The following is a 21,465-nucleotide window of genomic DNA, read 5'->3' as shown; positions in this document are numbered from 1 at the left end:
CCTGAGAGGGACAGAGATGCCTTCTCCCCCTCATTGCAGTCAGTCGGAAACAGTCCCTTAGTGCCAGGGGCCAGCGGGGTGGCACTGTGCCTTTGCCGGCCTATACCGCTCCCCCGGAGAGCTACAGAAAGGAAGCGAGCCGAGAAGCCCTGCGTGCCAACCGAGAGCGCCCCCTGCTGCCAGCACCTTCTGGAAAATGCTACGGAGCTGCTAAGTCAGTAAAAATAGGTTCCCTCCCGCCATGCATGAAGTCACAAGTTTCTTTTTTGCAGTTTTATATAGCGCCAACTCGGCTCGAAAGAATTGGAGCGCTTTATATGAGCCCCGGCACAATTCCTGGAGAACTGGATCAACAAACACAAATGATAACCAGAACTCGGGTCTAAAAATAGCCGGGTGCCCCCCTACCCAGAATCACATGCCCGCTAGCTGCTGCTGTAGAACCTAAGGTTCACTTCCACACGGTTACAGATGTGGGTCCAATAATCCGCTCTCGTTGTTTCCCATGAAAGCATCCGTGTGCTCTGATTGGCAGAAAAGGACTCATTGCCTGCAAACCGCGAAGGATGCTGCTGATGTGCCCTTGAGTTACTTTACAAACCTATTTCTTATTAACGCTATGTTAATCTCTTCATCAGTGTTCAGATGCGGTGTAAAACAAGCCTGGGGAAATATCGGGGCATATTACCAACAAATAGCTATATTTATCGCTAAGTAGGCTTAGCGGCAATATTTTTATCGCCGCGCATCACCTTTTTTTTATCGCTGAGACAACGTGCTATTAGCAAGGTTTATCTCAAAAGCGATAAAAATCCAGGTGATAGCAGCGAAATGCGTGAATCTCGCTGAGAATACAGCAATATTCACGCATTAGCGACGAAATGCTCTTAGCCATGTTATCCACCTCCCATTGGATAACATGGCTAAGAACTGGTCTGGGCAGGTGTTAGTATTTGGAGATATTCGCGCTTAGCGCAAATATTTATATTGCTACGCCTGCCTTGCTAATAGGCGATAGCGTCGTTATCGACTGCTTTCAGCCACTAACGGTTTGGGTATGCCCACTTTGCATGTCATTAGCGATATATATCGCTTACATGCAAAGCGGGGCCCAAACCGCTCGCTATCGCCTACAAGCTGTCGCTAACTGCTGTTAGCGACAGCTTGTGAATAGGGCGATAGAATTATCGCCGCTTAGCGGCCAAAAACGGCCGCTAAAGCGGCGATATTTACCTATCGCCCTCCTTGGTAATATGCCCCATCATTCGCGGAGGTATTAGGCTGTTTTTAGCCCAATTCTAAGTTTTGCTCAGTGCAATTGGAAATTACTTGCAGAAACGGCTTTCTTGAATGTTATTGGTGCGCTTTATTTTTGCTACTGCGTCGTTTCACCGGCACACGATGGCTCCTGGAGTAACGTGTAAAAATAAAATTAATTGTAAAGAATAGATGCAGGCTAAACTCCATTGTATTACATTGGATCTTCACCCCAGCCCACCAGTTTTGGAAAACCCTGTCCACGCTGTTCTTTCGTGCTCCCAAATACAACCCAAAGAAGCTTAAAGCGCTTTGTTTGCTTCTAAAGAGAGCTAGCACCAGCTCACTGGATCGAATGGGATCTGATAGCGCCCAGAAGGAATCTTCTAGCCCTCCCTGTCTATCGCAGCCCAGGCCCAATCAAAACAACAGACATTACCAGCCCTATTGACAAAAACAAATTCAGTCATATTTGAAAGTTTTCGACCGAATTTACCTTTTTTATGCCAGCCTGGTGTTCACAAAGGGTACAAATCTTCTAAAGGCACGGCCAAGCAGATTTTAAGATCTCAAGAGAAATGCTGAGCATCACCAAATCATTTGCATTTGGGACGATCTAAAAATTCTAGATGTATATACCTTTCATGGACTTTTAAGAGTCTTGGGGGATTTGGAAAGCGGCCCTCTAATATCTCTTACTACCCTTAATTTTTCGAGGTTCTCAAAGGGTATCCTGGCAGGAGTAAACCCAACTCTGTGTGGGGATAATTGTGTCACATGGATGACTACTCAACTCTCCTAAATTCCACCAAAGAAATGGGAGAGAGTCGAGACAAGTTTTCCCTGTGGAGAAAAAAGTGCATTTACACACGGGATCCTGTTCCACCTGTGCAGGGTTCTCTGTATGGAGAACTCCACACAGAGGAAATGTGTCCGTCCTCATGTAACGTAACTGGTGCTATGTAAGGCGCTCTGATACCTGATTCGGTTTGGGTCTAGTTCGCGCTATATAAAACTCTGCAAAAAAAAAATATATATAAATAAAAAAATAGTCCTGGTGCAGCTTTGACTGCATATGGGAATGATTGCGAATAGGGTATTGCAGCACCGGTCCGATGAGGAGAAAATGCCTGATGATGAAGCATGACATCCTTCGGGGTGTGTGAGGGCAACAAGAGACAAGACATGTGCTTGCCTCTGAGCAGTGGGTTTTAGACCTAGGACCATTTCCTTTTTCTCCCCTTTTGGTGAGTGGGTGACCCTTGGCACCCCTATCTCCGGAACAGTGACCCCCCTGCTTTGGTCTGACGAATGATTGCAAATTCCCAAAAGTAGCAAATCTACGCTCACACATAGGTGCACATCGGCCAGTAGAGATGCACTGTTTTTAGTGAATTGATCCCTACATGTTTTGTATTAACCGCATTAGAAATATTTCAGTCTCTGCCTTTTCACTATTTTAGTTGCATCCATCAGCCAGACGCCCTTGCATCGGAGACACCATCGGCTTTGAAGAACGTCTGACAATTATCCTGATTATTGTTCTAAATCCAGTTGCCGGCCATGGCTCAGTCTATACAGTGCTTAGTTTGAGCCCGTGGTTTCCGGTGTGGAGCACTTAATTGTCAAGATTGGCACGTGTGACAGCCTGCCACAAGGTTGCCCTGTCTGGCTAATTTAGAGATGACCACAAGAACAGGAAATTATTAATTCAATATACATAAAAAATTACTATTACCTGCTGGCCAAGATATTCTTATAGCTTTAAAGGCCTGAATTGGCCCAAATTGTCTCACTTGTAGGAGGGTGTTGGGTTGTAGTTGTGTTGTTACTATCATTGGCTGCATGGCAGGAGCAATGTGTGGAGCAAGCTGCAGTGGCCTCTTTCTCTGCAAATGTATCTTTTGCAAAGCTTTTCTATGCACAAAGGTAAATGTTTGCTGATTTTCTTCTCTGCAGGCCTACTACCTCTGGTACAGCTTTTCCACGAACAAAAGGACAGCGTTTTCTGTAAAGTATCTCTTAGGCAGAACTATTTTGTTAGTATTAAATAAGAACATGCAATATAAATCGTGGTATCATATATTTGTCCTACTAGTCATCGGCACATATTAGATGGGCCAATCTTCAACAGCACAACAATCACTTCACTTGCCCCTTATGCGTTAGAAGCAAACCTCCAACTAACCAGTCTGCTCTACAAGAGCCTCTATCCCCATGCACTTATCTGACGCCACCACCTTCATCCACCATTTCTTAAACTACCACTGTTCACATAAATCCTCTTTTACTTCACCTGGTCCAAGCAAGTCTCATACTTTGTACTCCCCTGAACCGCCTGCTTTACAGCAAGAACTATGCTCATAAAAAATAAGCATTTATTACAAACCAAAGGAGGGGTTAAAGTAAAAAAAAAAGCTGTTTTGGTTCAAATATATAGTCGTTTTAATGAAAAAAGGGAATGGCAGTACTCTTTGTCAGCTGAGAAGTTGAGAGGCCAGCAGGACAAAGCAGTTTTGAAAATAATAAGGGAAAATACCCTAAGTGTTTTACATTTAAAAAAGGCAGGTATGCATAGGACAAGGAAGGTTGGTATATAGTTGAAGGGGAGCAAGTGGGTGTTCTTTTGGAATGTGGGGGGGTGTGGTGGTGATTCAGGGGAAGTCTTCTGATAGAAAATAAAAGGAGTGAAGCCAAGGAAAACCTACCCCTCCATACAAGAATAACAAAAGCTGGGAACTTCATCGGGCGTAATATTCCTTTGCCCCCTGGTCTGCTGACTATCCAATACTTGATTCAAATAAAGCTGAACTCTAGGAGCACTTCGGAGTTGTAGAGTTGAAGAATGGGTCTACAGGGCCGGACTAGGACCCGAAAGCAGCCCTTCAAAAACTGTTCAAACCAGCCGTCCCCTCCCTGTCCCGTTCTTTAGTTGCACTCCCTTTCTCTCTCTTTTTCCTCATTGCCTGCAGACATAAGCTCTGGGGTGCTGGATGCACAGGCACCAGCCATCGACCTTCAAAAACCAGCCACCAATCTCTCCGCCCTCCTCAATCTCCCCTCACCCATGCATGAATCCCCCACTAAGGAAACATCTAATGGGATAAATGGCCCATCAGGCTATATTCGCCAGTGTGGTGTAGGGAGGCTTGTGGTGTTCCTCATGTGCATTGATGGGACCGAGTTTATGGTACCCCGTTCCGGGAAGTGCATTTGGTCACATGTGTCCATCTGCCACTACCACAAAACCAAAAGGTGAGTTCCAAGCAGAGCTCTCCCTTCCTGTGGCACCTCCTCCTAGCCTTGGAATGACCCAGTTACATTCACTCAAAGGGGCAAAGGTCAATGCTTCTTGGCTCAGGTCCTGAACAGAGGGAATCCTTCACACCTGCTCTTCCAAGAGGGACCCAACACCATGAAATCTTGGAAAATGCATAAACCCTGCCTGCATGAAGTTCTCAGTTGGGGTCCAGGCATTCATCCCGCTACTGAAGAGCACCCGGGTGCAAACATGCACTCACTCGCACTTTCAGGTCCCTTCAGGCTTGTGGTGGTTTCTTTTTAAGCGGGCTTAGATTTGAGACAGTCTCTGGGTGGCTTGATCATTGGTTAATGTTCGATGTTGTTGGCTGTTGTTGCCTATGATTCGGAGGTGAGTTGGGCGCCACTCCCAACACGCCATCTCCTGACCTACTTGAGAGTGAGGTGGAAATGTCCTCAAAGGACTCCGCACTGTGACACACAGGTTTGGGAGAAGTGGAAAAACTGTGTATTGTGCCAACAAAAGATCCCGCCCTCTACTGCCTCAGACCTCCTCTCACCCCAGCTCAGCGCCTCAGTGACTCCCTCTTGGGTGGAGTCCGGTGGGTGTGGTGGTCACACCCGGGGAATGGAGACACATATAGAGTTGGAAGCACTCCGAGGGTGGAGCTGGAGTTGGACGAAAGTACCGAGCACGCTGATTCCATTTCTATGACTGAGCGTCCTGGATTCCCAACTCCAACCTCCACCCTGTTTACTCCCAAACATAGGGCGAGCAAGCTGCATTCTGGGTAATGACCTCTTTGTGTGAATAACACATGTCCTAGGTTTGTTTAACTCACTCGATACACAGAAAATATCCACTGACAGTATCAATCACACTTTTTTCAAGTCAAAAAGGCTTTATTAACATTTTTACATAATGCTTTCCTTTCAATAAGAAGCAGAGAGAAAGGCAATAAATTGGTGCCCCTCTGACCCCACTCTCCTAGAGGCAGGGAACAGGAGAGCTGCCTGTTGCATCTAGCAGGCATACAGACCAAGGCACCTGTGGGCCACGTGGCAATTGCTACAAGGGGACATTTATAGAAAAACCTTGTGTGATTCACCTGTAAAATGAACCTTATCAAAAAATACACTTTCTTTTAAATACTCAAGATAGGTTTTTGAAAATTTAGCAAAATAATTTCTGCATCAGTCCCCAGCCTTTTTCTGGACCCGCCTATGAGCCATACAGCTAAACTAACAACAATAATAGCATACAAAAAAATAAGTTAACCTTTCCTGAATCAATGTTTTTTTTAAATATTATAATAAAAAGGGATTTTTTTCTCTTTGTTCACCATGGTTCCTCTTTTTTCTCTTACTATCCTCGTCTTTTTCTGTTCTTTTCTTTTTTCCTTGATTTGCATTTTCAGTTGTCTGTCTTTCACTTTTTGTCTTTCCTTCTCATGTTTTCATCCTCTTTTTTCTTTCCCTTAGTCATAAATGCCCTCTGTGTGACTGTAACTCAATGCCCCCATCTACGCTGTCCTGGACTTGGTAACTGCGCAAGATCGAAGAGTTTGAGAGGAATTTGGGATGGAGTTGTTTTCCCTTTACACCTCTAGATATTTTACAGTAAGTGACCAAAGACAATGACACCACAGATCTTTAACAATGTGCAGCTTATATACCACCAAGTTTTCACAACTTGTTTTCTCACTTGTTTCTGGGTGTGGAGATGACCAGACCCATTACCACTTTTGTCCAGACCCTGCATCCCCACTGGCTTGACGTGTTGAATCCAATAATCTTGGGCTCATTGTTGACAGTGCTGACTCTCGCCATGAGTAATGCTAGGCTGATGTAGGCCAATCCCTCAGTGACAGCAAGCGGCGTTGAGATTCAGAGGTTTTGGCTCTGGAGATATCTGCTTTGACATAGAGAACAGAGGCCTCTTGGAAAGGCAAGCGGTGGAACATGGCCGAGTCGCGTGACAAGCTCCAGTGGCTGGCCCCTCTCCTCAAGCTGCTGGTACCGTTTTTGGGGAAGGCCTTGTTCTTCCTGAGAATGGAAGGGGGGTTTGTCTGTCCTGCCAGAACATGGTTTGGGCCAGCACGGAGTCTATTATCTCTTTGTGCTGTGTAGTCCAGCATACAGCGGCTCGCTAGTACACCGCCCCTGTGCCAGGGGGTGTATGGTGCATGGCGCCGGGCGGCTGCAAGTGAGGCCCCGACAAGTTCTGTGGGTGGTGGTACCAGGGGTTGTAGTCCTCAAGGTAGCTGGGCGAGGAGTTGTGTGGGAGCGGCTGGGCTTGCGGGTGCTGCACCCGGCTAGGGGTGTTATTGTCCCAAACGGTGGGCGATGCGGGGGAGTTGCAGGCCATGCTGTCGCTGTTGTCGGGGCTGTGCTCCATGCCAGGGACCTCGCCGTTCTTGTACAGCTTCTTGAACTTGGAGCGCCGGTTCTGGAACCAGATCTTCACCTGAAGAGAAGAACCAGACATGAGAACACTGGACAAACACTGGGCAAGGAGCAAAGAGCGTACTGACGATTACACCCAAATACAGTGGACGAACCCTCTCCCCCTACAGAGATATTACTAGGTCCCTCTTCCTGTTGGTGTTGCTGTTATCCAACTTTCCCTTCAATGGATTGACCCCCCCGAACCCTCATCCCCACTTATGTTTGATATATTTGCTGACTTGTTGTTGGGTTGTTCAATGGCAATCATCTTCTGGTTTTATTTGAAAAGTTGTATATAAGCGCTAGCTTGACCCGTAGGTATCAGCGCGCTCTACATACACAGTTAAAAAACAGAAGGAAAATTGCGTTACATAGTTGGCAGGCAAAAAGATGTATCTCCTTCTTTTTATGTGGCTTGTTTCCACATCTGTTGTTGGGTTTGTTTTGCCCTATCCCCCATGTGAATGGTTTGCCCCTCTTTACATATTGCAGTTGTACCCTTGTTTACTTCCCTATGATAGACGTTCCCCAGCCTCACTTTCCTGATGCTTGGGCCCTCTTTCTTGGACTTTGCCTATATCTGGAATATAAACGGGGTTGTCCTTCGAATCAAGCATTTGGTTTCTGCCACCCATCTTACCCCTGCTGATAAATGCGCACCCCTCCCCTCCGTCATGGGTGCACAGGCGCCCCCTCTCACCTGGGTCTGGGTGAGCCCGAGCTGGGCGGCCAACTCTGCCCTCTCTGGCAGCGCCAGGTACTGCGCCTTCTGGAACCTCCTCTGCAGGGCGGCCAGCTGGTAGCTCGAGTAGATGGTCCTGGGTTTCCGGATCTTTTTGGGCTTCCCGTTCACCATCCTCACCTCGGGCTCCGGCTCCTCCTTCACTGTAACTGAAAAGAGCCCACATTTAGGACCGGGCGCTCAGGGTTGTGGCAAGAGACAGGCACGCGCCAAACACAGGGTCCAAAAAGCGCAAAAGTCACAAGACGTGGCCATGGATAGAGAGGCCACCTCACTCCATGTCACCTCAGACACTTTGTACACGTTTAGACAGAAGGACCAGAGCAGCAGACCAGGTCATGCACAACGATTCATTTAGTTCCTAGTTAACAATGGTGCAAACACTTCTGACATCCGCTGCCGTAGGATGCGTGATTAATGAGAATATCGAGACAGAATAGAAGGTGCACTCTAAGAAAAGTCAGTATCAGAAATTGTTTTTTTGTATAAATTCTTCTTTATTTTGAAATTCTTTCAAACATCATAGGCACAGCCAACGCGTTTCGTTCCACTCTTTGCCTTTTGGAACTTCGTCAGGGCGATGAAATAATAAACTTGAGACTCCGAAGAAAAAAAGATTCAAAGTGCGATACGATTCCGCATAGTAATCTGTACAGGCCAGACGTGCGTTCAGTTTCAAAAATGGGCCAGCCTCTATTCGTATTTCAAACGTCGAGGTTCCCCGGAATGTAATCCCAGCCCAAGTGCTTGAGATCAGTGCATGAAACATAAAGTCCAAGGTGCCGAACCTGTGATAGGGTATCGACTCTCAGATCCTCGGCGTACGCGGCGGATCTGAGAGTCGATACCCTATCACAGGTTCGGCACCTTGGACTTTATGTTTCATGCACTGATCTCAAGCACTTGGGCTGGGATTACATTCCGGGGAACCTCGACGTTTGAAATACGAATAGAGGCTGGCCCATTTTTGAAACTGAACGCACGTCTGGCCTGTACAGATTACTATGCGGAATCGTATCGCACTTTGAATCTTTTTTTCTTCGGAGTCTCAAGTTTATTATTTCATCGCCCTGACGAAGTTCCAAAAGGCAAAGAGTGGAACGAAACGCGTTGGCTGTGCCTATGATGTTTGAAAGAATTTCAAAATAAAGAAGAATTTATACAAAAAAACAATTTCTGATACTGACTTTTCTTAGAGTGCACCTTCTATTCTGTCTCGATATTCACTTTGTACACGTCCTTGTGCTCCTCGCCCACAAAGCCTTGGCATTTGTCTAATGGTCGCAGTGTCAGCGCACCAGGACTACAATACCCAGAATGCATTTACTGTGCGAAAATGCTCAGCACTAGCATCTCAGCGCCATGAAATGAGATGAAGGCCCCCCCCCTCCTACTCTCGAGACACACGTGCGCTTAATTACAAGCCCCTTGCGCCGCCGGTAGGTCACTTATTACCCTATGCAACGTGACGCACCCGCGGCGCAAGGGGCTTGAAAATAAGCCCCACTGCCCTTGAGCTATTGTTCTTGGAAGGAGGAGACCCCACCACTTCTAAATCACAGTGAAGGAATCAGAGGAGTGTGGCTGTGCAGGGAACTTATGCAATAAATGTCCTCCTGATGATGCATGTTCACTAGTTATGATCGAAAAATTGAACCTACGGAGGCCTAGGTGGAACAAAAGACCCCTTCCATCTTTTTTTGCGTGCGATTTTGTATAATAATGTTAACAACAAAGAGAGAGGAACACAGGAAGCGAAGACAGACGCACAGAAGGGGGCACAGCCAATGAAATGAACAGGGTAGGCCAAGATAGCAAGAGACCGAGCCAAGGCACAGGACAGGACAGAAGGGAAAACAGATCCACGGGGGAGGCACAGCCCAGGAGCAAAACACAGCGGGGGTAAAATTAACAAGAACTGTAAAGTCCGAGCTGAAGAGAGACAACGTCGTAAACATCACAGAGGCAGGCAAGACGGAGCAGAGCACAGGAAAGAAGTAAAATGGACAGACATGCACCCCCCTCACACACACACACACACACACACACAGTCTTTGTCGCATACTACAGATATGTATATGTAGGATGCAGAAGGTCAGCCACATCTCTGGGCCCTGGTGCCACTGCACCTGCTGCACCGTTGGGGTACATTTAGCTATAAAACAAGACTTGGAAGGAGAGGGCCAATGAAAAACACACCGGGGGCGGTGGGAGCGCGACAGACAGACGCAGAGAGAGAGCCAAGACACAGTACGGAAGCAAAATAGACACACAGCACGGCGAATGAACGCACCCAGAGGGAGGTAAAGTGAACAACAAAGACGAGCATACAGACAGAGCTCTGAAGGAGCTCCCCGCCAGCCGCAAGGAGCTGCACAGGTCAGGACAGGCAGACAGAGCTCACGGCGGACTCACGGATAAGCCCATGAGACATCTAGAGCGCAAACAGTCAGCTCCCACGAAAGCAGCGCAAAATCCGGGGCAGACACACGGATGGCAGAGACAAACACCTCCGAGCCCTGCAGACCCCCCTGGACACACGATTGGAGAACTCTGGAGTGCACAGAGACAGCCTTGCGGACAGGAGGCCGCAGAGCTCACAGAGATAGCAAAGACAGACAGACGGACTGGAAGCACTGACACAGACCCACGCACACCACCCAAGCAGGCTGCAGACCCCTAGGCACAGGCAGACATCCAGGCGAGACAGACGCCAGGACACCCCAACAGAAGATACACTGCTGCTGGAACTGTCTAGGGCGGTGACTGTCAAAAGCTCCAGGGTTACATTGACAACCAAATTCAACTGCCCTAAACAGAGACTCAGCACTCTAGAGGAGACAGATCCCAGGACACACATTCCTTCCACCCATCCAAGAGAACTGACAGACAGACTGCGCAGTTCGGGCTGGACTGTTCCCATTGGGCGAAGGGTCAAGACTGATTTGCATATGGCTAGTTTTGGGGAGCAAAACAACGATGAATTTAGGCCCAGATCTCTTTACTGGGGTGAATGAATGACATTGTTCTGCATTCCGTCCATCATTTCTTCTTTTTGCTTTCCTCAGATCAGGGATTTTTTTGCCGAGATGAGGCGAGACTCGGCCAAAGCTGCCGGGAATTTACACGTGTAATTAAACTCGATACATTTTAGTCCCATACATGTCTGAAGAAGGACACGCAGGCTGACTTTTTGACCCGGTTGCAGCAGTTTCAAATAGAAGAGAATTCTGAAGAATCGAGGTCGAACTGAAGGGGAGCGCATGGGACACACAGGCCTCAGACCCGGTGACAATCTGTCGCGGACTGGGCATTCAGGCGTCGTAACCCCGGTGACCTTAGATCCCACGGTCTTAGGTGAAACAGACAGACAGACCTCTCCCTACATTGTGAGGTGTGTTACAGGCACACAGAGGTGAGCCGGGCGTCTTCAGGCCCTGTGAGACGTGTTACAGGCACACAGAGTTGAGCCAGGCGTCTTCAGGCCCTGTGAGACGTGTTACAGGCACACAGAGGTGAGCCAGGCCTCTTCAGGCCCTGTGAGACGTGTTACAGGCACACAGAGGTGAGCCAGGCCTCTTCAGGCCCTGTGAGACGTGTTACAGGCACACAGAGGTGAGCCAGGCGTCTTCAGGCCCTGTGAGACGTGTTACAGGCACACAGAGGTGAGCCAGGCCTCTTCAGGCCCTGTGAGACGTGTTACAGGCACACAATGGTGAGCCAGGGAGGCAGGCCTCTTCAGACCCTGTGAGACGTGTTACAGGCACACAGGTGAGCCAGGGAGGCAGGCCTCTTCATACCCTGTGAGACGTGTCACAGGCACCCAGAGGTGAGCCAGGCAGGCAGGCCTCTTCAGACCCTGTGAGACGTGTTACAGGCACACAGGTGAGCCAGGCAGGCAGGCCTCTTCAGACCCTGTGAGATGTGTTACAGGCACACAGGTGAGCCAGGCAGACAGGCCTCTATAAACACACATGTGTCAGTCGTGCCTCTTGAGTCCTGCCCCGATGGTACCTCACCTTGAGAGGTGAAACAGAGCAGAGGTCACCTCTGACCCAGAGGTGGAGCAAGGCAGTGAGGCCAGGGCCCCCCTCAGAGAGGAGGGAGATCCGAGGGTCGAAGATGCGGGAACCTGACAGACCCAGGACCCAAGCTCTGAAGCTCTCCCCACCACTGAGCGTTTATCCTCTTCTCCTCGCTCTGGTATCCTTTCTCTCTTGCACAGTTGCCTTGAGTCTGAACATATCACGCTTCCCCTCCACGCTTCTCGCTTCCCTTCCTCATTCTTGGAACGTATTTCTCCCCTCTGCCTTCCTCTTTCATTCTTCTCACTTCCTCTCCTCACTCCTTCTCCCATCTCTACCTCGGACCGTTCCACTCATCTCCCTCTATCTTCTAGTTCACTTCTGCTCTCTCCACCCAGGGCTTCCTCTCACTCCGTCGTCTCTTTTTAGTCCTCTCACATTCCTGCCCCCTTCTTCCCTCTGTCTTGCTTTACTTACCTTTATTGCCCTCACACCATCGTGTTCCCTTCCCACCCACCACTGCCTTCTCTCTTCTTTTTTTCCTTTCTCCCTCTCTCCCGCCCATCGTTTCCTCTTCCTCCCTCGTCTCTCTACTTTAACCTCTGAGACCTTGTCCTTCCTCTCGCATCGTTAAACCCTCGGTCTTCCTCTCCTGTCCTTGCCCGTTCCACCCCATTCCTCAGCACCTCCTCACAACTTCTCCATCGCTTCCCCTCTCTCACATTGTTCATACATACTCCTTCCTTACTTCCATTGTTCTCGCCACCCTCTCTCGCGCCCCCTCGTTTTAACTCTCCCTCCCCCGCGCCCTCTCTTTCTTCCCATGCTCCTCTCTCACCCGTTCTGTTTCCTACTCTCCCTCCCCCTGCCCAGGCTTCGTCTTCGTCTCTGTCCGAGCCCCGTTCCCTCTGCCTCCTTCTCCGCACCGCATCACCTCCATCCACCGACCACACTCCCATCCATGGTGGGCGTGGCCTCCGTGCCCACCTCTGGTACCCTGGGGCCCGGGGCTGCGTGACCGAGCCCGGCTCCTTCCTTTGTCCATGTCCCGGTTTTCAGGGTCAAACACCCTCTCCGTGGGAGTCACCACCGCCGTGTCACGGACTCGTGTGGGTCCCCCGACACTTCCCAGAACCAGCCCCTCACGAGTGATGAGCAACATGGGGCGGGGGGGGGGGGGAGCGGGGGGCTCTGCATCAAAAACAGGGCACGGTGTCTAGAATCTGAGCAGTGCAGTGGATGTGAGCTGTGCCTGTGTGAACCCTGGATATCCACCCAAGAATATCCATGGGACACAATATTGGAAAAAACATATCAACATCCACATATGTGTAGCTACCCCAGTGGTACATATATCTTCAAGGTGCGCAGATGTGGAAAAGTAAATCTACACCTCCCTATAGGCACTTGATCTTGATTGGTTGGTACCATGATATCCTGCGGGTCGATATGCATCAGTACAATCCTAGAATTAAGTAGCTATTAGTGTGAGCTGTATCTCAGCAGCTATTTTGCATGAGCTGTATCTCAGCAGCTCTTTTGTGTGAACTGTATCTCATCAGCTATTTTGTATGATCTTTAGCTCAGAACCTATTAGTATGAGCTGTATCTCAGCAGCTATTTTGTGTGAGCTGTATCTCAGCAGCTATTTTGCGAGAGCTGTATCTCAGCAGCTTTTTTGCGTGAGCTGTATCTCAGCAGCTATTTTGCATGAGCTGTATCTCAGCAGTTATTTTGCATGAGCTGTATCTCAGCAGCTATTTTGCATGAGCTGTATCTCAGCAGCTATTTTGTGTGAGCTGTATCTCTGCAGCTTTTTTTGTGTGAGCTGTATCTCAGCAGTTTTTTGCGTGAGCTGTATATCAGCAACTTTTTTGCGTGAGCTGTATCTCGGCAGTTATTTTGTATGAGCTGTACCTCAGCAGCTATTAGTATGAGCTGTATCTCAGCAGCTATTAGTATGAGCTGTCTCAGCAGCTATTTTGTGTGAGTTGTATCAGCAGATATTTTGTGTATGTGGTACCTCGGCAGCTATTTTGCGTGAGCTGTGTCTCAGCAGTGATTTTGTGTGTGCTGTAACTTACTAACAATTTAGTGCCAGCTTTATTTTAGGAGCGGTTTCGTATGAGCTGGTTCCCAGTAGCTATTTTGTGCGAGCTGTAATTTGAGCTGTGGCTCTAACTATTCAGTGAGAGCTCAAATTCTACAGATACATATACTGAGATGTAATTCAGTAGTTACTGTGTGAGATGTCGAATTCTGCCGATAAATTGCTTGAGCTGTATGTATTTTGTTAGAGCTGTAATTCTGTAGCCATTTCATGTGAGCTGTGCCTTGGAGGTTATTTCCTGAGAGCAGTAACTCTTTCCCTGATCTGGTGAGTTGCATCTCGATGGATATTTTCTGAGATGTAATTCTGAAGCAAGTCGTGGGATCTGTAATTGCAGCCCTTTAACCGGCGACTGTATTCCTCTTTTCTCCCACTGTTTACCCTCTTTCTGTATTGCTCTCCTTTCCCACTGTGTTCCCTCCATCTTGCTGTCTGCTCACTGTGGGATCATTTTCTCCATCTCTATTTCTTCTTTTCAGTTTGTGCCCCTTCTTTTTTTTCTTTCTTTCACTCTGTCTAATGTTTTTGCTTAGTTTTCCTGTCTCTCTCGGTTGTTATTAATATGTGCTGTCACTCATGGCTCCTTTATCCGTTCTTTCTTTGTTCACTGTTTTTCCTTGCCATGTTCCCACTTTCCTCCTTTTTTTTTACAAACTTTCTAACCCTTTCAATCCACATTCTCACTCTTTTCAAGTTACCTGCCCTCTTCTCATTTGATCACATATTTAATCTATACCCATGTATTGTTTTTACCTTTTGCTGTAACTTCTGAATTATTTTGAGTATTATTTATTTTTATTCCCCTCTTTTACGCTTGTTATTTTTCTCTGTCTTTAGAACAAAGTAACTATGTTCATCCTCATATCCTCTTTTTTCCTGCCCAGTAGTTTTTTTTGCTTTCTGTATTTTCACTCCGTCACTCTTGCTTTCTTTTTACTATTTATTTTCATTTTCCCGCTTTTTATCTGACACTTTCTTTTAATTCGGCTTACATTTTTTAACATTTGTATTTTCATTCCCAGCGCAAGCTTGTGTCTCTGTCTGTGCTTGGGAATTGCAAAAGAAACAATTGATGGACGGAATGCTGGACAATGCAAACATTCACCCCCAGTCACAAGGAACTGGGTTAAATCCATCATTCTTTTGCTCACCACACCACCCCAGTTTGGACCCAGCCATATGCAAATCAGTCTTGACCCTGTTCCTTGTGGGATTTAGGCCCAGATCTCTGTACTGTGGTGAAAATATGACATTGTTCTGCATTGGAAATTGCCTACCCACCTTTTACTGCCCGTACTCCTTTCCTAAAAGCTTGTCTTTTTTTTGTATCACATTTCTGGCTGTCTTCGCCATCTCTTGTGCATCTTTTCCTTTCATCTGGTTGTCCATCTGTCCATAATTGTTAATAGGTCTGGTGCTAGCCAAGACCTTTTGATTTTATTACAATAATGTGTATACTTTACTTCTATTGGCTTTTAGTCAGTCCTCTTCATTCATTGGTCAGTTGTGTCAATATTATTTTCTTCCGCACACTACTGCATGGGTCAGTCCACTTCAACCATCGGCTGACTTCACTGTGAGTGACGAGAGATTCTGCACTTCACAGGGGGCGCATTCACACACAAAGGAGTACCTTCAGTACCAGGGACTACTGTGGCAATGTGTGCTTCCTGGGAACAAGGAACTATTCGTACTATTTTAGATTGAAGAGGGTACAACAGCCCCCCCCCCCCCAACAATGACATTTAGCAAAAACCACGCCAAAACATAACAAGCCTTTACAAAGACAGAACGTCTGCTTTGCCAATGCTTGTTTCTCGTTGAGCGTCTGTCTCTTTGCCTAATTTTGAGAACAATTGTTTACCCACAACGCTCCTTCCACATTCCCTTTTTCTTTCATTCTTCTCTGCTCGGTCCTTTCCAGCCCCCTGACCTCACTCTAGCGCTGTGAACAGGCCTCAAGGCGCTTTATGATTACAAGCAACCACCAGTATAACATTCCACACACAACCTCATTCCTTTTCATTCATTTCCCCAGGCGTGTTCTCCCTTCAAGGCCTGCCTTGCTAGTCTATGAGGCTTTAATGTGAGCGTCATCTGATGATTTATGTGGCACAGATGAGCGCCCCCAAACACGCACTGCACCCCCGGGGGCCGGCGCTCTGAGCTCGGTGTCTGGAGCCCGCAGTCACAAATCCAAGCCTAAAGTCACCGATGGATCGAACCCACCTCACCCAAGACAGCTCCTACCGACCCGGCCGGACTCAAAGGAGCGGCTTTCAAGACGACCATTCACCGGCCTCATCCCCCGGGCGGACACCGACCCCCGCACACACTACGTGCACGAGCCGTGTGTGTGAGGGGCACAGGTGAGCCCGCCCGCCCGCCCCAACAGCAGCAGGGTACCCCGTACCGGCGCGTCTCGGAGGGTGGGGAGAGGGCACGGGCCCTGCGCGTGACACCCACTGTCCGGCACCCTGGGGTGCGAGCTCCACTGTACGAGGCTTACTGTCCGGCACCCTGGGGTGCGAGCTCTTCTGTCCGAGGCTCACTCTCCGGCACCCTGGGGTGCGAGCTCCACTGTCCGGCACTCTAGGGTGCGAGCTTCACTGTCCGGCACCCTAACGCGCGAGCACCACTGTCCGAGGCCCACTATCCGGCACCCTGGGATGCGAGCTCCACTGTCAGAGGCTCACTGTCAGGAACCTGGGGTGCGAGCTTCACTGTCCTGCACCCAGGGGTGCGAGCTCTTCTGTCCGAGGCCCACTGTCCGGCACCCTAGGGTGCAAGCTTTACTGTCCTGCACCCTAGGGTGCAAGCTTTACTGTCCTGCACCCTAGGGTGCGAGCTTCACTGTCCTGCACCCAGGGGTGCGAGCTCTTCTGTCCGAGGCCCACTGTCCGGCACCCTAGGGTGCAAGCTTTACTGTCCTGCACCCTAGGGTGCAAGCTTTACTGTCCTGCACCCTAGGGTGCGAGCTTCACTGTCCTGCACCCAGGGGTGCGAGCTCTTCTGTCCGAGGCCCACTGTCCGGCACCCTAGGGTGCAAGCTTTACTGTCCTGCACCCTAGGGTGCAAGCTTTACTGTCCTGCACCCTAGGGTGCGAGCTTCACTGTCCTGCACCCAGGGGTGCGAGCACTTCTGTCCGAGGCCCACTGTCCGGCACCCTAGGGTGCAAGCTTTACTGTCCTGCACCCTAGGGTGCGAGCTTTACTGTCCTGCACCCTAGGGTGCAAGCTTTACTGTCCTGCACCCTAGGGTGCGAGCTTTACTGTCCTGCACCCTGGGGTGCGAGTTCTTCTGTCCGAGGCCCACTGTCCGGCACCCTATGGTGCGAGCTCCACCATCCGAGATTCTGTCGGACACCCTGGGGTGTTAGCTCTAACCCCGGGTGTGTGTCCTCTACCCGATGCCCTGTAGTGTGAGGCCCACTGTTCAGCCCCCTGAGGTGCCAGTCTCACTGTCCGACAAGCCGGGTGTGCGCCCCACTGTCCGATGCCGTGCAGTGGGCTGCACACTGCCTGATACCCAGAGGCGCGAAACTCACTGTCCGGACACCCGAGCGGCCGTCATCAACCCTGCCCCGGACTCCTCGTCAGTACTTGTGACGCCAGCAGGCCCGTACCACTGTCCCAGAGACAGACTCACTGACCCGTTGACCGACAGAGACAGGATCCTGGATTCTCAGAGACAGGATCCTGGATTCTCAGAGACAGTCTACGGTTCCCTCGGAGACAGGCTAAGAGACAAGGCCAAGAGACCGTCTACTGGAGACTAAAGCCCCTACAGAGGCCAGCTCCAGGGTCCACAGAGACAGCCTACTGAATGAGTCAAAAGAGACAGGCGGCTTCACCAGAAGCACGAGACAGGCGTTAGGACCAGAGGCAGACCCATGAGTCTAAAGAGAGTGACTCCAGGTAAAGAGGCACTGGGAAGAGTGCAGTGCCGGCAGAGACAGGCCTCTGCACCCAGAGTAGACTGCTGCACCCACAGAGAAGGGTACCCGCAGAGACAGGCCTCTGCACCCAGAGTAGACTGCTGCACCCACAGAGAAGGGTACCCGCAGAGACAGGCTTCTGCACACAGGAGACTGCTGCACCCGCAGAGAAGGGTACCAGCAGAGACAGGCTTCTGCACCCAGAGTAGACTGCTGCACCCACAGATAAGGGAACCAGCAGAGACAGGCTTCTGCGCACAGGAGACTGCTGCACCCGCAGACAGGCTTCTGCACCCAGAGTAGACTGCTGCACCCACAGATAAGGGAACCAGCAGAGACAGGCTTCTGCACCCAGAGTAGACTGCTGCACCCACAGAGAAAGGTGTCAGCAGAGACAGGCCTCTGCACCCAGAGTAGACTGCTGCACCCACAGAGAAGGGTACCAGCAGAGACAGGCTTCTGCAACCAGAGTAGACTGCTGCACCCACAGATAAGGGTACCAGCAGAGACAGGCTTCTGCACCCAGAGTAGACTGCTGCACCCACAGAGAAGGGTACCAGCAGAGACAGGCTTCTGCAACCAGAGGAGACTGCTGCACCCACAGAGAAGGGTACCAGCAGAGACAGGTTTCTGCAACCAGAGTAGACTGCTGCACCCACAGATAAGGGTACCAGCAGAGACAGGCTTCTGCACCCAGAGTAGACTGCTGCACCCACAGAGAAGGGTTCCAGCAGAGACAGGCTTCTGCACCCAGAGTAGACTGCTGCACCGACAGAGAAAGGTGTCAGCAGAGACAGGCTTCTGCATCCAGAGTAGACTGCTGCACCCACAGAGAAGGGTACCAGCAGAGAAAGGCTTCTGCACACAGGAGACTGCTGCACCCGCAGAGAAGGGTACCAGCAGAGACAGGCTTCTGCACACAGGAGACTGCTGCACCCGCAGACAGGCTTCTGCACCCACAGAGACAGACCACTACAGCCACATAGACCTTTGCAACAGCAGAGACAGCCTAGTGGGCCCACAGTGACAGGCTCCTGATGTCAGAAAGGCTGGTCTCTGAAAGCTCCGAGGCCGCCTCTCATCCCTCAGATGCCTAACTTCGGAGGGGCAAGTGAAGAAACTGGAAAAACAACAGCAGCAACAGCAGAAACAAACCCCCGCCTGCCCCACCCTCCTCCCCGGGGCTGCTTCCGAGGGCCCAGAGCTCGCAAACAGCAAACAAACCCTGGCACAAGCAAAACCTTCCGGCGTGACAACCAACCGTACCTTGTTAGTCTTCTTCACTGCTCGATTTCCCTTTATCACCACCCACTTTTCTTATTCTTTCCCTTCTTGCCTAGTTCTCTTTACTCTCTCTCTCGCTAAAACCACTCTCCATTTTCCATCATTTTTTGTTTTTTCCCTTGTTGTTGAGGAAAAGTGTGTTCTTCACTGCCATTCTCGCTTTCTTTTTAGTATTTCTCTCGTTTTCCCCTTGCATTCATAATTTCTTATTTGTTTTGTTTTTATGTCTATCACTGTAGGTGCCCATTGATAAATATGTGCCATTATCTCTGTGTCAAATATATATTTATATATGTTTGAGAACATCATTCCATGTTATACTCTCCCGTGTGTCTCTGTAAGCCGCCTTCTAGTTCGTGTGCGTGATTTAAATGCCCCATTTCCTTTCTTGTACCCTTAACATTGCCGCATCGGTGCCCCTCTGAATCACCCCCCGCTCCCAGCCTCCCCTCTGTGCACCCGCGCGGTGCCCCTGGCACTTCTTGGCTCCTCAGTGCCAGCTCCCCCCGCCCTGTTGCCCCGCCAGTCCCCCTCACTCACCCGGCTCCTGCACCGCCATGGCCGGCTCCCGGTAGTGCCCGTACTGCCTGTAGCCGCCGCCGTAGGGGTACTCGGACTTGGGGGAGTAGGTGCCCGGGCCCCCCAGCCCGTTCAGGTTGAACTGGTGGTAGGGGTAGTGGTTGATGGGCTGGGAGTAGGGCTGGTTCTGGAAGTAGTCGTGGGGGCTGTGGGTGCCGCCGTGGGTGCTGTAGTAGCCCAGGTCGGTGGCCGAGGACTCGGGCAGCGTGGGCGAGTCCTTGGAGGCGGCGTGGCAGCTCAGCGAGCTGGACAGGTCTGTCAGGATGGTAGTCATCTTCCCCTCAAAGCTCCCCCCGGTGAGGGCCCTGGCGCGGTCAGTCGGGCAGGTCGGTGGGTCTCTGCGCCTGACACTCTCACATCCACATCCTCTCCTAGCGCAGCGGCTCGGGGCTTCTAGGAGTAACCTGCTGCTTGTACAGAGCTCCTGCTCGGGGCTTCTTGGCGCTCCACTTGACTGCTCGGGGCTTCCAGGAGCTCCTTGGGGCTGATCGGAGCTTCTTACTGGCTGCCCCGAGACCCGTCTAGCTTTTCGGAACAATCCGAGTGGCTTGTAGGAGCTTCTAGGCGCTCTCGGTGGATGGTCGGGTTTCTGGTAGCTCCTGCTTGGCGCTGTGGGCTTCTAGGAGTCCCCGTGGGATACCGCGGCTTCTTACAGTTCCTGCGGGCTGCTCAGCATCCCCTGCTGGCTGCCTGAACCCGCGGTTCTCGGAGTTCCCGTCGAAATCCCGGCTCCTGGTTGCCTTGCCAGAGGCTTTTTTCTTTTTTTGCGCTTTAAAAGCCGTCTAGCGCCTCAAAGTTCCTTGCGCCTTCTCGGAGCCTCTTCTTTTTGCTTCACTGAGCTCTTTTTGCTTATTTCAGGGTTAAATCTCCAGTGCTTTCTTATTCCCCACAGTTCCTCTTGTAATCAGAGCAATCTCTGGTCCCAGAAAGCCGCCCTCTCCCCCCTTTCTGCTCCTCAGATCTCTTTTCTCCTCCTCCTGCTCACTCAGAGATCATTCCCTCTCCTCCCTCGCAGCAGAGTGTGTCTCCGTCCAGCAGCACAGCCTTTAATTATGGTGCAGGGAAGGAGGGTGGTTCTAAATTCCTATTGGCTCCAGAAATATTGCCTGGAAGGCAAAACAAAGTTTTTTTTTCTCTTCACCCACTCATCTCTTTTCTTTCTTCTTCGTGTTTTTTTAAACTCAGCTTTCAGTCTGCTGGAAAAAAGAAACCTCATTTCATCAGAGTCGTGTGGTTACTTCGCTGAAAAAAAAATACTCGTGTATTTATTTTTGGGATACTCTAAAAAGCTGCTAACCCTGCTGTGTTTTTGGTGGACGTGAGTTGCTGGGGGGAGGGGGGTCTGCTGTAGGAATTTAAGGTTGCACAGAAAACCACAATCTTTTTCATTTGACAAATTTACAAATTACCTTATTTGCATAGTCCTATTCACGATTGTACTCATAATATTTGAAAATAAATAAATACATATATTGCGTAAATGTATGCCAGAGAGTGTGTGTATGGGGGGTGGGGGGGCTTAACCAATCGCTTGTGTTGATCTGACCAGGAACGTGTATCATATCAGTTTCTTCCAAGGGGCACGCGCTCTAAGCCGGCACTCACACTCTAGCTTTAATATTTTTATTGACAAGTTCTAATGGGCGAATGACGAGTCTCGCGCTTTGCAAGTTCTGCCCCCCACACCTCTGTGCTTTTTCCCCAGCCCACTCCAGGAGGGCAGTGTGCCCCCTCCCCCCCCCCCCCCCCCCCCCCCACACACACACTTTCCCCCCACCTTTTCTTTCTCCCCGGGGAGGCTGCTCTGGTATTTTTAGGTTG

At 50.0% G+C, this 21,465-nt stretch overlaps 1 protein-coding gene and 1 long non-coding RNA gene across 2 annotated transcripts; one reads left to right on the top strand and one right to left on the bottom strand.

The window, feature by feature from the left end:
- Window positions 1-5,406: 5,406 nt before the first annotated feature.
- Window positions 5,407-20,263, bottom strand: DLX3 (distal-less homeobox 3). Its single transcript, XM_078645246.1, has 3 exons — window positions 19,606-20,263; window positions 7,667-7,857; window positions 5,407-6,985 (listed from the first exon to the last, which is right to left on the bottom strand). Exons 1-3 carry the CDS (start codon window positions 19,916-19,918, stop codon window positions 6,668-6,670), a joined length of 822 nt encoding a protein of 273 aa, XP_078501372.1. The 5' UTR covers window positions 19,919-20,263; the 3' UTR covers window positions 5,407-6,667.
- On the top strand, window positions 10,238-12,034 carry LOC144755884 (uncharacterized). The gene is made up of 3 exons (XR_013594987.1): window positions 10,238-10,951; window positions 10,985-11,423; window positions 11,480-12,034. It is a non-coding gene; the product is annotated as an uncharacterized LOC144755884 (long non-coding RNA).
- Window positions 20,264-21,465: the final 1,202 nt, after the last annotated feature.

Source organism: Lissotriton helveticus, chromosome 5_1 (genome assembly GCF_964261635.1).
Source record: "Lissotriton helveticus chromosome 5_1, aLisHel1.1, whole genome shotgun sequence".
NCBI classification, from domain to species: Eukaryota; Metazoa; Chordata; class Amphibia; order Caudata; family Salamandridae; genus Lissotriton; species Lissotriton helveticus.
Note: the sequence above shows the minus strand (reverse complement) of the source record. Positions and strands in the feature narration are given on the sequence as shown.

Coding starts and splice junctions, on each gene's coding strand:
- DLX3 (XM_078645246.1), bottom strand. CDS start 19,918: ATGACTACCATCCTGACAGACCTGTCCAGCTCGCTGAGCTGCCACGCC. Junction 7,858..19,605: donor CATGGCGGTGCAGGAGCCGG/GTGAGTGAGGGG, acceptor GGCTCTTTTCAG/TTACAGTGAAGGAGGAGCCG. Junction 6,986..7,666: donor TCGGGCTCACCCAGACCCAG/GTGAGAGGGGGC, acceptor TCTTCTCTTCAG/GTGAAGATCTGGTTCCAGAA.